This window comes from Caretta caretta, chromosome 27 (genome assembly GCF_965140235.1).
Source record: "Caretta caretta isolate rCarCar2 chromosome 27, rCarCar1.hap1, whole genome shotgun sequence".
NCBI classification, from domain to species: domain Eukaryota; kingdom Metazoa; phylum Chordata; order Testudines; family Cheloniidae; genus Caretta; species Caretta caretta.
In genome coordinates this window covers 9,075,601-9,091,491 of record NC_134232.1, presented here as the reverse complement: position 1 = coordinate 9,091,491, position 15,891 = coordinate 9,075,601, and the positions used below count along the sequence as shown (strand labels likewise).

General features: G+C 59.0%; 1 protein-coding gene across 1 annotated transcript in view; it reads right to left on the bottom strand.

Annotated features, from left to right (window-relative positions):
* PPP1R9B (protein phosphatase 1 regulatory subunit 9B) overlaps positions 1-14,872 on the bottom strand; it is a 50,374-nt gene extending 35,502 nt beyond the window's left edge. Inside the window, exon 1 of the mRNA XM_048830141.2 lies at positions 13,186-14,872. Coding sequence (XP_048686098.1) covers positions 13,186-14,550 — 1,365 coding nt within the window. The 5' untranslated portion in view covers positions 14,551-14,872. The remainder of the gene's footprint in view (positions 1-13,185) is intronic.
* Positions 14,873-15,891: the final 1,019 nt, after the last annotated feature.

Sequence of the window (15,891 nt, the reverse complement as noted above, 5' to 3'; positions counted from 1 at the left end):
CAGACGCAGCAGAGCCTCAGAACCTCCGTTTGTTCCCTTCCCTCGCTGCATTCAGAGACCCAGCTCTGCAGCTGCGGATTCCAACCGGTGAGTCCATAGAGAGCAACCCCCTGACATCCGCTCCGGGCGGAGAGTGCTCGGATTCCCTTCTCCGCCAGGACCCGGAGAAGCTCCACGCTCAGAGCACAGAGAGATCTTTATCTGCAGGGCTTTGGCAGGCAAAGGCCTCGGTCTGACTGTGCAATGGGTGCGGGCGGCTGCAGGAGGTGCGGGATGGGGAAGGCGGCACAGACGGGGTGAGTAGGTCTCCTGGCCGATGGCCAGGGAGTATCTGCACAGTGCTGCTGACAGGGGAAAGAAAGTTTCTTTGCAGAAGAACACCTGGGACTAGGGACCGGAGTTCAAGCACTGTGAGTGATGAGTAGGGCCCTACCAAATTCACTGTCCATGTTGGTCAATTTCACGGTCATGGAATTTTAAAAATTGTCAATTTCGTTATTTCAGATACTTCAATCTGCAATTTCACCATGTTGTAACTGTGGGGTTTCCCGACCCACAAGGAGGTTGGGGGGGAGGGGCACAAAATTATTGTAGGGAGGTTGCGGTGTTGCCACTCTTACTTCCTTCAGAGTTGGGCAGCTGGAAAGTGACAGCTGCTGGTCGGGAGCCCAGCTCTGAAGGCAGCACCATTGCCAGCAGCATGGTATGGTATCGCCACCCTTACTTCTGCACTGCTGCTGGCAGGGCACTGCCTTCAGAGCTGGGTGCCTGGCCAACAGCCGCCGCTCGCTAGCCACCCAAATCTGAAGGCAACACAGAAGTAAGGGTACCACAACCCCCCTACAGTAACCTTGCGAGCCCCCTCCACCTCTCTTTTGGGTTGGATCCCCCAGTTTGAGAAACGCTGGTCTCCCCTGTGAAATCTCCACAGTATAAGGTACAAGCACACAATAGACCAGATTTCACAGAAGGAGACCGGATTTCACAGCCCGTGATGCATTTTTCATGTCCGTGAATTTGGTAGGGCCCTAGTGATGAAGTTCTCTGCATGCTGGCCAGGGCCATGACACCTTGCAGGGCCTAGGGCTACAATGCTCTCTGCAAAATCCAAGACCCATAATCCATATCTGGTGGCTTCTCTTGGAAGAAATCCAGGGGTCCCCCGCTGCCCTCTCCTCTGCCCAAACAGCTCGGCCAACTGCTCCCTACTTGTCCTTCCTCCGCTCTTGGCCCTATTAGTCCCCTATGCCTGGGACCTCCTTCCAGGACACAGTCATAGCCATGCAGCCCTCCCCTGAAAACCCACTGCAGGGATGGACTGCCCAGGCACTAGATCACATGAAATTGTTCTGTTTGTACAGTGCCTGGCGCAGCAAGGTCCTGGGCCATGACTGGGGCTCCGAGTCGCTACAGTGATACAAACCATAAATACTCATCACGATGCCAACCTCCGGGCACGCTTTCTCCACTCAGAGCGCTCAACTCTCTGCAGCAGGGACGCGACGACCACGAGCCTAGCGCCCTCGAGGAGTTGTATGTATTCTGTGCTGCCAGGCCCAAGCATTTAAAAATCACGAGTCAGGCCCCTGCCCCAAAAAATCAGGAGATTAAAAAAAAAATCTCATGTTTTTAAGCCAAATATGATGCATTTTAAGTTCCTTTTGTTCCCCTTCTGCTTTTCAGGCCTTTAGGGCTCACATTTTCAAGCTCTCTCAGCAACCACCAAGGTCCCATCTTGGCTGACACCACGGGTACCAAAGCAGGGCTAAAAACCAGAGCTGCTGCAGCTTGACCTACAGTCTAGCATCCCCTAGCTTGGGCTGTAACAGACTCCGCTTCTCTGCAGATCAGGCACGGGGTGGGAGTAGGGGGGAACCAGGAACACACACTGACCCATAGTCACGCTACACGAACAGTCAATTCGCAGGAAGCTGGCACGTGAATCTACCTTGCACTAGCCTACCAGATTGACTGACTGTGTAAATCCATCTGATGCGCTTTTATAGCTTGTTAATGTGCTTTGATTAGTCCCATTTCAAAAAGGACTAGATCAAAGTGCATTAACGACTGTTAATGGACGTCAGGAGGGTCCACATGGACAGTTAGACCATGGCAGGGGAGCGTGGGGTAAATTCACACCCCAGTTTGCTGCAAACTAATTATGTGGCCTGGTCCACACTTAAAATTTGGAGCAAGTTAGCTCAGCGTGAAAAATTCACACCTGGAGGCGTTATCGCTAAGATGAGCTAAAAGGTGTAGATGCGGCTAGGTTGATGGAAGAATTCGTCCGTCACCCTAGCTACCATGGCTTGGGGCAGTGGGTTACCCACATTAATGTAAACACCACGTAAATCACATGAGTCCAGGAGCTGGGGAATTACAAACACGCAGCTCCCTCCCCCAGATCACGAGACTCAGGATCAAATCGCAAGCACGAGCAGCTCCATACATAAGACACAGCATGAAGAAGCTGAGATCTGACCATCTCCTTCAAGAGATGGAGCGAGAGGCACAGAATTGAGTACGGCAGAGGTCTGCCTGGCAGGCTAACAGCCCATGGCAAGGGTGTCTTTGCCAGTCCAAGCTGTTCCCCTACACTCACACCTCAAGACCAGTTGTAGCCTAAAGCCGCAAAGCCCTGGAGGCTGGAGCGGGGGCAGGGGGAGACACTTCTTTCATGCCAGATGAAGGAAGGAAGGGGTCCAGCTTTTCTCGTAGCCCTTGTGCTGGTCAGTTTCCATGCAGTCACCAGGGAAACCAGCAACAAACTGAGGAGACCATGGGGAGTATATTTTCTCTTTCATTTTTGTGCAGCCCATGCCAGAGCTGGGGGAGTGGGCAGAATAAGGGGGGTGGGGAACAGGTATCATACTCAGCCCAGACAGAAGCCACCTATGGAGGCAGAAGCACAAAGATCAGGCATAGGTGATGCAAGTCATGCAAGGATTAATCATTTGCAGATAAATGCAAGGATCATACCTAGTTTGGGATACATTCCACGCATGGTCTTTGCAACATGCAGACTGCGATGCACCGCCCTTTCAACTTGTATAGCCCATGGATGATCTTTCCAGCTTGCAAATCCCAGGCATGATCCTGGCCCCATGCATGTCTTACCCTGCATGCATTTTTGCCAGAGTGGGAGCCCTTGATCTCTGTGCCCGTCAGAAACCTGGCCTTTTGAAGGTCACCCAGCCAGGCTAGAAAGTTGCTTTGTTCTGCAGGAAGTTCCTTATTTTATCAAGAGTTTTGAAGATTTTGCGTCAGCGCAGAACTTCGTCCCACTGCCTGCTGCTGGCCTTGCGTTTTTACAATTGAAAGGCTCTTTATAGTCTAACCGAGTGACCTCTTAGGAGACCTTCACCCAATCCCCCCCACTGCCCCTCTCTCGCTTTATTCTAAGGAGGTCCCAAACGGAACAGATGAGCTAAGCCGGACACACGTGCGCACACACACAAAAACAGAGAGAAAAGGGAGGGAAGGAGGATTTATAGGCCAATAACACACACCCCAGACAATAGGCCAGAGGAGAGGTATTGATCCCACCAGCTGTTCAAAGCTGGAAGATAAAAGCAAAGACACTCACTGGAGCTGGGCCTGTATGTTCGTATAATGCAGTAAATCCCAGGTCCCATTAACTCTCGTCATGGGACAGCTTCTGCATGGGGCATCTGCAGTCCTCCGGGAGATCAGAGGGGGCACCCCCAAAGTTGGAAGCTAACAGCTCCAAGGGAGGGTGTAGCTGTCAGTCGGGGTACCGCAGATGTCCCTGTTCAGGAGTGAGCTGAACTACCTGGCACTATGATGCAACTGGCTGTCTCATGGTGAGGGTCATACAGACCCACCTCACTGTTCCCCCCCACACACACACACTCCCATCCCTGCCGGAGCCCTGAGGCCATCCTGCCCCACCCACATGACGGCGAGAGCCTCAGCTGAAGTGCGACTCGGCCAGACGCCAAGCGCCGCCCAATGGCACCAGCGGAGGATTCGCCCCCGTGTTTCCACTCGTAAGGCCCCTAAGGGCTCCCAACACAGGCTCCCAACGGGCCATGCCCCACTGAACTCGGCAGGGCTGCAATTGGGGGAAGGCAGGGGGCTCAGCTCCCCCTCCACCCTTTGGCTCCGGACTGGAGCTGGAGGGGGGAGACGTCACTTTGCAGCCCCTTCTCTCGGCCCGGCAAGCCCTCCGTCATGACGAACGGGCGGCCAGGCCAGGCTTTCAGTCCTGCTGGCCCCGCTGCTAAGGAGGGCTAGAGTAACCCCACCATCAGCGGTCGACTTCCTCTTCCACTCCCTCTGAACCAGTGCTGGCCGGGCTGCCTCTGCAGCGCCCCCCCTAAGCAAGACCCACAGGCCTGGGGCTCGAACCCAGGTCTGCCATATGGCTAACCACCCCCTCCTTTCATTTCCGCGCGGCTTTAGGCTAAGGGAAGAGGCAGCTGCCAGGGTCAGCTCTGCAAAGCAAGGGGAGCAGCAGCAGCCCACCTGTCTGAGGGGATCTCTCCTTGCAAGACCCGTGCAGACATTGTAATGCTCCACACGTCGGGGCAAAGGCTGCATGGGCCTCCTCTCTGGTGGCAAGGGGAACAGTCCACATTCCCCCCTCGGGGTCCTCCCGGCCCCCCACATTCACCTGGCTGGGAATACAGGCGGAGCAGATGGCTCATCGACTGGTAGCAGGGGCTACCCCAGCCAGGCTCTCAGATAAAGCATCTACCACTCACGGAGAGAGGATTACAGCCATAAGGGGCTAGGAGGAGAAGGGATAACACCACTCGGCTAAACCCTCCGAACAAAAGAGTATTAGGGATCAGTGTCGTGGGCTATAGTGCAAAGCCCTGTGATACCCAGTGCATGCAGTAGCTCGGGACTTGGGAAACCAGCATTCAGCTCCCTCCTCTGCCACAGGCTTCCCGAGTGACCTTGGCCAAGTCACCTAGACTGTTTTCAAGGCGGGGAGGTGTTGTTGCAGTTTCAATGTCCCAACACCCAACTGATTTAGGAGCCCGAGTCTCATTTTCAAAAGGGATTCAGGCACTTAGGAGCCTAAATCCCCGCAATTGTCAACGAGCGTCTGGCTTGCCGTTGCCGAAATCCCTTTTGAAAATGAGACTCGGGCTCCTAAATCAGTTAGGCGTTGCAGCACCGAGATACCTTGAACAATCTGGACGGGCCTTGGCATCTGTTTCTCCTGCATCAAATGGTGAGAACAACACTGCCCAGCCTCCTGGGGGAGCTCGAGAGGCACTCAGATGCCCTGGGAACGGATGTTATGTAGGAGATGGACAGGCTGCCCACCCCGTCAGAGCCCTGTGCAAGCATCCGCCAGGTAAGCGCCATGCAGGTAGGTCAGAGACATTCCCTCCCACTTTACAGAGAGGGCCAGGAACTCGCTCCGCATCCCCCAGTGGATCAGGGTCACAGGAAGGACTAGAACTTTGACTGCGATTTTCAAAGGTGCAGAAGGGACTTCAGCATCCAAATCCCACCAAAATTCAATGGCAGCCGGGGGCCCGACGCCCCTAGGCCTTTGTGCAGATCCCAGCCCCCTGCCCTCTGCAGGCGGAGCAGGCCTCCGGGAGCAATGCAGATCGCTGCAACACCTGCAGACACTGAGAAATTACCTGGCCCCCCTAGCGCTTCCAAGCCAACGAAGGGTGTGACACAAAGGGATGCACTGAGGCCTAGTTGATATGATGCTGGCCCGAGGGCCATGGTTCGAGCATCCTCCAACACAGTCTGGGATGCTGCCCAAATATCCGACATCGGCCCCTCGGTCCATGTCCCGTCTGGATGGGTTAATACCGAGCTGGAGGCTGTTGGACAGTAACTGCCAGGGACTTTGTTTTCTCTGGGTTAATAACCAGACCAATACCTGCTGCCGTTTGCCCAACGAGATCGGCCAACAAGACAACGTCATGGGCTGCGGAGCGTGCCTCTGTGTTTCGGGCCCTTCCGCAGCCGCTGCGGGGCCGTCATGACCTCAAGCTTGCTGTGAAGCTGCAGGTCCCCGGACCCCCAGTTACAGCAGCTCTGCCGTGCGGAAGCGCAAGGCGGGCGCGCAAGGCGGACGCGCACCGGCTCGACTCTTGTCATCTCCGTCAGCGGCTCCAGATCACGTGGCAGGAGGAGATCAGGAATGAGGACATGCGAAGCTGAACCCGGCAGCCAGCTCCATCAGCACTGGTTCGGGTTTTGGCGGCTTTCTGGAACGAATCCCAAAGCGTGTGCCCCCAGGAACGCCGCTGCGCGGGCGATCACAGGGGTGCCAAAAGCTTCGGTGGGGTGACACAACTGCCCGCGATGGACATTGCACCGAGGCGGGGCGGCCTCATTCCGGCACAGAAGGGGTTATTCACCCTGTTGGACCCAGTTAGCCCTGTCCCTTCCCCACTTCTGGCAGGGACAGGGCAGGAGGGATAAGGGCCGGGCCCCCGAGCCCAGTTGGAGGCAGAGCAGGGAAGGAGCCAGACGTCCCTTCCAGGGAGCCGAGTCGCCACGGAGCCCGTGACCAGCTGCAGCCAGCTTGGAGGATAGGCCAGCCGCAGCCCCCAGAGCCTGAGGGACCCAGAGAGGGAGCGCAGGGGGAGCCGTTCGGAGCGGAGACGGGGAACCAGGCCCCACCGGCCACGGAGCAACCCAGGGAGACGAGACATTGGGACTGTTGTATTGCCAGGAGGCGAGGCTGCGACTTCCCGCTTCCTGGACAACCCAGCCCCGTCACCTGAGCCCCTGACTATTTGCCGGTTTAACCCTCAGGCAGGACCCCGACCCCCCGACTTCTCATCCAGGAGGCCTGAGCTACCACGTGCCCAGCGGCTAGGCTACGACCCAAGATGACTGATGGCCCCACTCGGTGCCAGCACCAATTCCCCGCCGCCGTCCAAGGGGGCGCCCCGCAGGAGACCCCAAGGACGTTACGGACACAACCAGCGTCTACAATCACACCACCTTCAGCACCTTGCCAGAGACCGACAAGGAAGCCGCGTCCCTTTGGGATTTGCCAAGTTGATGGTGGGCTGAGCGACTGTGATGACCGGTGGGAATGCACTTGAGCATAACAGAGACCCAGGTTTTAACCCTGCCTCTCTGGCGACTTTGGGCAAATGGGTTGAGCGCCTCCCTGCCTCAGTTTCCCCATCAATAAGGTGGATGCCTGCCTCCTCTGTGAGGGGTGTGAAGATGCGTGGATGGAAAGGGCTGTTATTTATGACGACGCTCCTGGCCTTTCAAATGCGCAGAGTCACGATTCCGATCCCAATGGCGTATCAGCCTCTGCGCCCCAACCCAATTCCCTTCCCAGGCAGAAACTGGACCCCAGCCCAGCCCTCCCAGCTGTCTGCGCTCTAACCAAAAGCCCCCCCACACACGTCAACTGCACCCCCATATGTTTGCTGAGCACCCTCCCCGCTCAGCAGCCCCTCTCCACCTCTGAGCACACGCTGGGGAGAGGGTGCCAGGACTTGGGCATGGCGCGCCTGTTCCCACACGGCAGAGGCTCCGTGCAGAGTACCAAGGGGCACTGCCAATTCTCTCCTTGCAGACGGCTTCTGTGCACATGGAGCAGATCAGCACATTGCCTCGGCTCCTGCTGCTCCCTTCACGGTAGGTATTCTAGGTATTTGGGCTGTCTGGGGAGGAAGCTGTTTGGAATGAAGCTCCCTGGGGCATTGTGTGTGGCAGAGAGAAAAACTCGCCATGCCAGCTGATCGGGGAACATTCCACCACCTTGAAACACGCCCACCAAGCCCTGGCCTTTGCCCCAAACAAGCTCAAACAGCCCATCCATGTAACGATGGAGCAATGCAACCTCCGTCACCTGCAGAGGGCTCGTCTCACACCCAGTCCTCTTAGGAGGGCCCCACAGTAGAGGAAGGGGCCAAACAGAACAGCCCTCCCGCCCCCAGCTCTGGCCCACATGCTACGGGTCAGTGAATATTACAGGTGCCCCGCGGTGCCGTTCCACAGAGATAAGGGTGGTAAAGCAGCAGCTAGGGAGCAGCTATGGCCTCTCCTGCATCTAGCTCCGGAGGTCCCCCAATTCAAACCTCCGTGTTGGCCAAGACGGCGGCTGCTGCATTTCCATACAGCCTGCCCCGTTCGATGCCGCTAGCTGGCCTCTGGGAGCAGAAGGCAGCTGAGCTGGGTGAGCGTGGAACCCAGGCTCCAGGAGGTGAGGGCCTACTCTACGGGCTCGTTTGACAGCGAGGCTACGCTCCGAAAACGGACCAGCTCCTTACTCCACATCTCGGCTCGCTGGGCAACGGGCGGGCCAGCGGACTCTGCTGGCTGGCGCGACTGTGCGGACCGATCGGCCCCCAAGGCAGGGGCTCCCGTTAGCAGGGCGGCTCTAAGGGGTGCCACACACCCAGCCCGGTGGCTCAGCCCTTGAGCGGGGGACTGCAGGGCTGGCGGCTGGCAGAGCTCCTTCGCCACAAGCGAAGGGGCGATCGTAGCCCGGGCAGGCACCAGCTTTCACATCTAGCTAGCTCTCGTGAGTAACAATGGCAGCGAAAGCCTGGTGACACAGGCCAGCCGCCCCAGGACAAGCCGGCTGGGGGCTTGGTACGTATTCGCTTTGCCAGCCGCCACGTTTGCACGACTACCATCGCTCGGTGCGAGCGCGATGAAAGCTAGCGTTGGTGTGGCTGCCCGTGCCTCAATCATACCCGCAGCCATCACGTGCCAGAGTCTATTTGATCTGGAAGCCGCTCGAGTGAAAACAATGGGCAAAGACCAGAGGGCAGGTGGGCAGGGCACCAGATCGGGATGCCGGGGTTCTATTCTCGTCTCTGCCACTGACTTGGGCCAGACATTTCCTCTCTGTGTGCTTCTGTTTCTCCTCCCACCCATCCTTGGGCTGGCCAGATTAGATTGCCAAGCTCTTTGAGGCAGGAACTCTATGTACAGGGCCTAGCACAACGGGGCCTCTAGAAGTACCATAATATATATAATAGCAACTCCACTGGGCTGTATGTTTCCGGCCTGATCCTGATCTCCTGATCTTCTCCCTCATTGGTATGAAGGGGCGTTATGCTGCTGGTTTCAGTGATCAGAGGCTAGGGCGCTGTGTCCACATATGAAGCCCTTGGCATGATGACATAAAGAAGCAGTTGGCGGGAAGGGACTACCAGGTGCGAGAAGGTCTGGGAATGACAGGAGGGAGATGCATCCCCTCACCCCCATTCCCCCTGAGGGGCATGCCCATGCATGAGGGGGTGCCAGCCACCTGGGGGCCTGGCAGGGGAGAGAATTTTAGAGGTGTGTTGCTATGGCAGAAAGTCCAGCCCAGCCCAGCTCCCAGCGTGAGAGAGAATCGCAAGGAATCCAGGCCCCGAATTCATCCTCCCTCCAGTTCGGCTGCAGGACACCCTCCCAATTTGAAATGCGCCACTCCCCGCACGCCAATGAGAAAAAACACACCAGCTAACCATTTTGGCAGGCCCTACAATAACACATGCCCGGTGCTCCTAAGCTCCCCCTGTTGCCTGGGTGGTACAATTTCAACAGGCTTTAAAATACAGCACTTGGCCACTCCCCGCCATCACGGTCCTTGGGCCCCGTTTCCAAGGGCTCTGCAGCACAACCAGGGACTGAGTTTCCAAAGGGCTCAACTCCCATTTAGGCAGCTAAAGAGCCAGGTTTTCCTGGTAGCTCTAGCCGTGACACCAATGACTAGATGTTCACAGGATCCCAGCACCCTCCAGGCTGCACTCTTCCGAAAACCCCGGCTGCTTCGGTGTCTGGGGCGGAGCGGGCCTCTTAGAACAGTTCCCCAAACACAGCCCGCCAGTGACCCTACCCCAGCACGCCCCAGGTGCAGACAGAAGTGATCCGACTGACTCAGCAACGGAATTGGGGACGCGGCTCTATAAATAACCGAACTCAGAGACACAGCAATCGCTGCTCCTCCAGCCAAGGGGAATGCAAGTGCGAGCAAGTCGCGAAGGCCCAGAAATAGCGGCCCGGCCCCCGGGAGTTCATCATCGCCCCGGGCATCGCCACTCTGCTGTATGGCATTCCAAGCCACTGGCACAGGTGGTCCATCTACAATCAGGAGCCCGGATGGGCCCTGCCAGTTCCAGCATGGCCCCTCTTGGGGATGTGGGGCATGGTAACTTCCCTGCCAGCTGACAGCAGTGGACCCCTTTGCCATGCCCCCCAGGCATCTCCCTCCGTCTGTGTCCCCCCCCCACAGGCACCATGTATGTTTCTGCCCCCCACCCCCAAATCCTGCCCCAGATCGCTGGTGCAGTCACCCCTCCCCTCCCTCCTCTCCCCATCGCAGGCTCTTCCGTGCCCATCTGGCTCGGGGTGAATCTACAAGAGGGCCGGTCCCGCTTGCTCAGAGGCTATGACGAGAAAGCAGGCACATCTCGCGGGGGTGAGACTTCCCCTTTCTCACTTCTCCTGCACCCGAGGGGGCGGGGGGGGGGGTGGAGAGAGGGGGCGTGATAGTCCAGAGATCAGCAGAGTCCTGATACCGGGCACCCAGCCACTCTTTCCCTGCCCCCACACCCCTTCACAGTACATCTCGGCCTTGGAGCTTCTCCTCCTCTGTGGACCCCCCCGGCCCCCCGAAGGCGACCCCACAGGGGAAGAGGAGTACATACTACACCACTGCCTGTTAGCTCAGGGACATGACCAATGACTAGTCCTTCCTCCCAAGAGATCCCAGCTGCTAAGACACACCAAACAATGGATGACAGGCAACTGTAGGCCAGTGGAGAGACAGGTAGTCCAGTCCAGAGGACAGAGCACTGGACTGGGGCCCAGGAGACCTGGCTTTGCCACAGACTTACTGGGTGACCCTTGGGCAAGTCTGTTTCCCTTTGTCTGGTCTATTTAGATTGTGAGCTCTTGAGGGCAAGGACTCCGACTCTGTATGCACAGCGCCTGGCGCAATGGGGTCCTGATCTCAGTCAGGGCCTTCATTCGTGATGCTCAGGTACTGGGAGAAGGGCTTGTACAATGATCACTGTCCCCGTAAGGCCAGCAATGGGAGAAGGGCCCAGTAAACCCCTGGGACACTCATCACACGGAGAAGAGGGGTGCAATCAAAAATCACCGCCCACAAGGCCAAGACAAGCCACCACTGCTCAGCCCAGCAGCTGTACACTCCTAGCCTCCTACCCCGATAGGCCACTAAGGAAACCCAGCAGGGCTCATCTGCATCCAGGTCTCCTCCTGGCCACGGCACACAACACAAGCAAAGTCTTAATGTCCTTCCCAGTTTATTCCTCTAACTGGGCAAATCTCCCCCTCTCTTGCGATGGCCCCACACCCCCAGGATGACAGCAATGCGTCCTGCTCTGGCACCTGCCACCCAAACGTTAACAAGCCCAGCCTCCAACCCTACAGGGAGCCCAGTCAGCCTGACGGCCCGTGCGCTGCACGTAGGGAAACTGAGGCACAGAGACAGGCGTAACTCGCCCAAGGTCGCCCAGCAAGTCAATGGCAGAGCTGGGCATGGAACCCGACTCTCCTGACACCCAACCCTCTGCTTTCGCAAAAGGTCCCTCTGCACCACAGCCACACCTCCCCACCCAGGTGCACCGACCCAAGGGCTGCCTATGGATAACAGCACTGCCCGGCTCCTGCCAGCGAATCTCTCGCGGACCGATTCCCAGATCCTCAGAGTCAGACCCAGCCTGGAATGGCTCGCGCGCCAGCCGCACACTGAGCCCCAGCTCAATCCAGGAGCAAGGGGTTGGTGGAGGGGGTAGGCGCACCCTGGACCAACGGTCTGCAGAGAAAGTCATCCCCCACCACTTCATCAGCCGCGCAACCATAGCTGCGGTGTAATTATGCACCGATTCCATGGCTCCCATCTCCTGGATCTAGGGTGGGTGCAGAGGGCCAGTTAAGCACCACAGTGGCATGGGCAATGGACCAGGGTGTCTGCCGATATGCACACACATCCATCCACTCTCCTCCCTGCCAAGCGAGCCCTCCTGGCTCCCATTCCCAAATCACATGCACTGGGCCAAATGCTGCCCCTGGTGTAACTCCAGAGAGGAATCTGGCATTAGATTCTGGCATTGGGATGATTGTAGCCTCTTCTCGCGGGCCCCCAATGGGGCAGAGGAGCAGCGCGGTGGGGGGGCCAAACCCAGATGCCAATGGAAAGGCCTCCCCTGAGGTAGGATCAGACAGCTGGTATCCTCCCTTCACCCTCCTCGCCAGCTTCATGATCTCATCCTTATCCTGAGGCTGTCCATCCCTGTGAGAAGCCAGGCTCCTGGGATACACAGCAGACTCAGAGGGCCCCGTACCCAGGGATCTCCAGGATGTTCTCCTGCCCCACACTGCTCAGACCCCACCTGGATCCAGCAACCTGCCCGCCCCATGCCACAGATCTGCCCACAATGCCAGGGGGCAGCCTCATCCAGCCTATAGAGAATCCAGCAGCCTCGGCAGCTGCCCAGGCCTGGCTTGGCTTTGGGGTCCGGGCCGGCAGGCTGGTGTCAGAAACCAGTCCACACTCTGCCAGCGGAAGAGAAAGGCGGGTTCTGCTTGCTCCACCAAATGGGGGTGGCTTAATGGGCTAAAGCCCCGCACCCCACATACCTACACCCCCTGGAATCACTGGGTCAATTTGCAGCAGGGCTGGCTCGGACCTTCACCGGGGTGGGGGGACGACCCAGACCCTACCCCACGGTCTTGCCTAGCCCTTGATAGCCCCTCGGCACTTCTCACCCCAGTGAGCGGTTGGCTCTGCTGTACCTGGCCAATATCTTCCCCCACTCCCAGCCCCGCACTAGTGTGTCCCGAAGGATGCTGTCCAGCCACCCCAGCAGTGGCTGCATTTTATGGGTGCCAGCACAAAGACAGCACGTTGGCACAGATAGCATGGCACCCCCATAGCCCAAGATAAGTGGCATCGCACCCCAGCTGGACCAATACTAACTGAGGGTGATGGCGTGACAATCTGGAAAAATCCCCGGGCAGGGAGCTACCAGGTGGCAGGGGAGGGAGGTGGCGCCTGGAGCTAGATGCTAGGGGCTGCTGGGTTCTGATCCCAGCTCTGACACTTCCTCACCATGTGCCCCAGGGTGGGAATGACATCCCCGTCTCGAATTGTTCACACCTCCCCGCGGGCGCAGAGAGGGCTCCATTGGCCGGCACGCCCGGCCCCGTTACGCCCACCCTGGCGAGGCGCGGGGACGCCCAGCGGCCTACCTGGATGGGAGCCGTGCTGAACTGGATCTTGCGGTTGGGCACCAGCTCCTCTTCCTCCGACAGCCCGGGGATCTCCACGCAGCTCGACTCGGGCTCATACAGCCCGTCGGCCTCCTCGTCCTCGTCCAGCCCGCTCCCCCCCGAGTCCTCCCCCAGCCCACTGTATGCACTGATGTCCACCAGGTCGGCCTCCGAGAAGTCCTCCTTCTTGGACTCATCGCCCAGGTCGGCCTCCTCCTGCCCCTCGGCCTTGCCCTCCTCCTCGGGGTAGGTGTCCGCTTCTGGGGCCTGCCCGTGTTTCTCCGCAGCCAGGCCGCCGTTCTCCAAGGCCGCGTGCACCGTCACCTCGGCCTGGATCAGCTCGGCCCGCTCGGGCCCAGACGCCAAGCTCTTGCTCTTGTCCTGCTCGGCCGCCGTCTCCTCCGCCTGCTCGGCGGCCTCGAACTCCTGCTCCGAATCCCCGCTCTCCTCCACCTCCACCGGCTTGATCTTCCGCACCTCCTGGACGCTCTGGGCCCGTGGGCCCGTGGCGTCCTTCTCGCCCGGCCTAGGCGCGACTGGTTTGGGTTGGGCCTTCTCGCCCTCAAGATGCTTGGCTCTCAGTTGGAGAGCTGGCCCGTCGCCCCCCCTGGCTTCTGCCTTGCCCCCTTCCGGGCCCTGGAGGAAGACCCGGGACCTCTTGCTGACGATCTTGGAGTTGAGGGGCCCGACTTTGCTGGGGGTTTTGTGCAGGTTGTTCCTCAGGTCGGCCTTCTCGAAGACGGCGCTGAGCTGGCTGACAGTGGGCGACACGGCCTCCGTGTCCAGCTTGTCCAGGGACTCGGTGCTCCCGTTGAACCTCACCACCACGTCCAGCTTCCTGTCCTGGAAGCCGGCCCTCTCCTTCCTCAGCAGGAGCTTGTTGGTGGTCTCCTTCTCCTGAAGGCTCCGCTCGAAGATCTTCCGGGTCTCCTGGAGCTTGGAGACCGGCTTGTCGGGCTTGGAGTCGAAGCGGCTCACCCTCTCCGACACGCTGGTCCCCAGCTTCAGCAGCGCGCTGTGGTCCACGTTCTCGTTCAGGCTGCTGGCCCTGGGCAAGGAGAGCCGGACGGGCTTCTCCTTCACCTTGGCCAGGTCGCAGGTGCCCTCGCCCGGCGGGGCGGTCCCCATCTGCAGGAACATGTTCTTGATCCGGTGCACGTTGGATCCATACTTCTTGTTCCTGGCCTTCTTGGCTTCTTCGCTCTCGGCGGCCCCAAGGGCATCCTTTGTGGCTCGGAGGGCCTGGATCCCCGCTTCGTAGGCGTTCCTGTGGGGAGAGGCGCTTCTCAGGCTGCTGCTGCTGCTGTTGCTGGGGCTGGCGGTGGGGGGCTCCGTCTTCATCATGGTTCAGCGAGGAGCCTTCTCCGGTCGCCCACACCTCATAGCCTCGCTCGGCCTCCTCTGGCTGGCTCCTCTTCCCCACAATGGCTCTCCCTGCCCACCGGCTCACATCCCCAGCAGAGCCCCCCTAGTGTAGGAAGGGGCTACGCCGTACAGCGGGCATTGTGCAAGCGGAATGGGAGCAGGGTGGCGAGGAGGCAGGGCTGGTCGGTCCACAACTTGGCAGCCGGAGCAGGAGGGCGAGATCTCCCAAGGCATCGGCTCAGGCCATTGCCAGCCGGGTGACCAGATTCCCTCCCCCACCCCTCGCCCCTTCTCCTCCTCCTCCTCCTCCTCTTCCTCTTCCTCGCTCTCTCTTTCTGCGCCTGAATGGCTGGTGATGGAGACTGAAGGCTCCAGCTCTTCTGCAATCAGCACAGCCTACCGCCCCGGCCTAGGCTCCCTCTGGGTCTTAGAGAGATCACCCGAGCCCTCCTCTTCTTCCCCGCCTAAAGGAAGCGGCAGGGCCATGCGTCCCCTGCAAAGCCCCATAGCCACTGAGCTAATCACCCCAGTAGGAGGGGGCCGGGACAACGAAAGCCCCCAGCTCTGCCATCGACTTATTCAAAACAGCAACAAACTCTGTAACACGACTCAGCCCCCCTCCCCGCCATCAGAGCTGCCAGTTCTCTGGGCGCCGTCCGCAGGGGGACAGATCCGCTCTTCCTGCTCCAAGCCAGTTACCACGTCCCCCTTTGGCTGCCCCCACGCCCGCCTAGCTCCGGGCCAAGGCATGAGGCAGAGCCCTGGCCTGTTTGCAACACATGTGCTGTCCCGCGGGCCCCTGCTGCTTGCTCTAAGCAGGGGCTTCCCCTTTTCCCGGGTGATCTGGGGGACTCCCACTGGGAGGGAGGCGGGTGGGGCCAGCGCTTCAAGGGGTCGGGAAAAGGGGTGTGTGGGTGGGGGGGTACTATCATAATTGGGGAGTAGCAGCTTTGTTGGGGGGAGGGCTTCAGGTGCACCCCTCAACTCCCTGGCTCGATTGTTCTTGATTTGCCGAGTCCGCTTCCAGTGCCCACCCCCCAAACACTGGCCGGGGGCACCTTTTAGGTTCTGCTGTGGTTGTTCCTTGCAGCCTTGGCAAGGCAGGCCGGCTGAAGCCCCGGTTGGGATCTGGTTTTCAGAGGGGCAATTGCACTGGGCGCGTTCATCTCCTTTGAAAAAGAGACCCGCTTTGCCGAGGCACTGATGGCCGAGGCTGTGGCTTGGCTCCCTGGTTAAATCAGGCCCCTAAATACAGTGCTAGCCGCCTAGCGTTAACCACGTGAGTTAGAAGACGCTGGCCTGTGGTTTCAGCTCTTCATC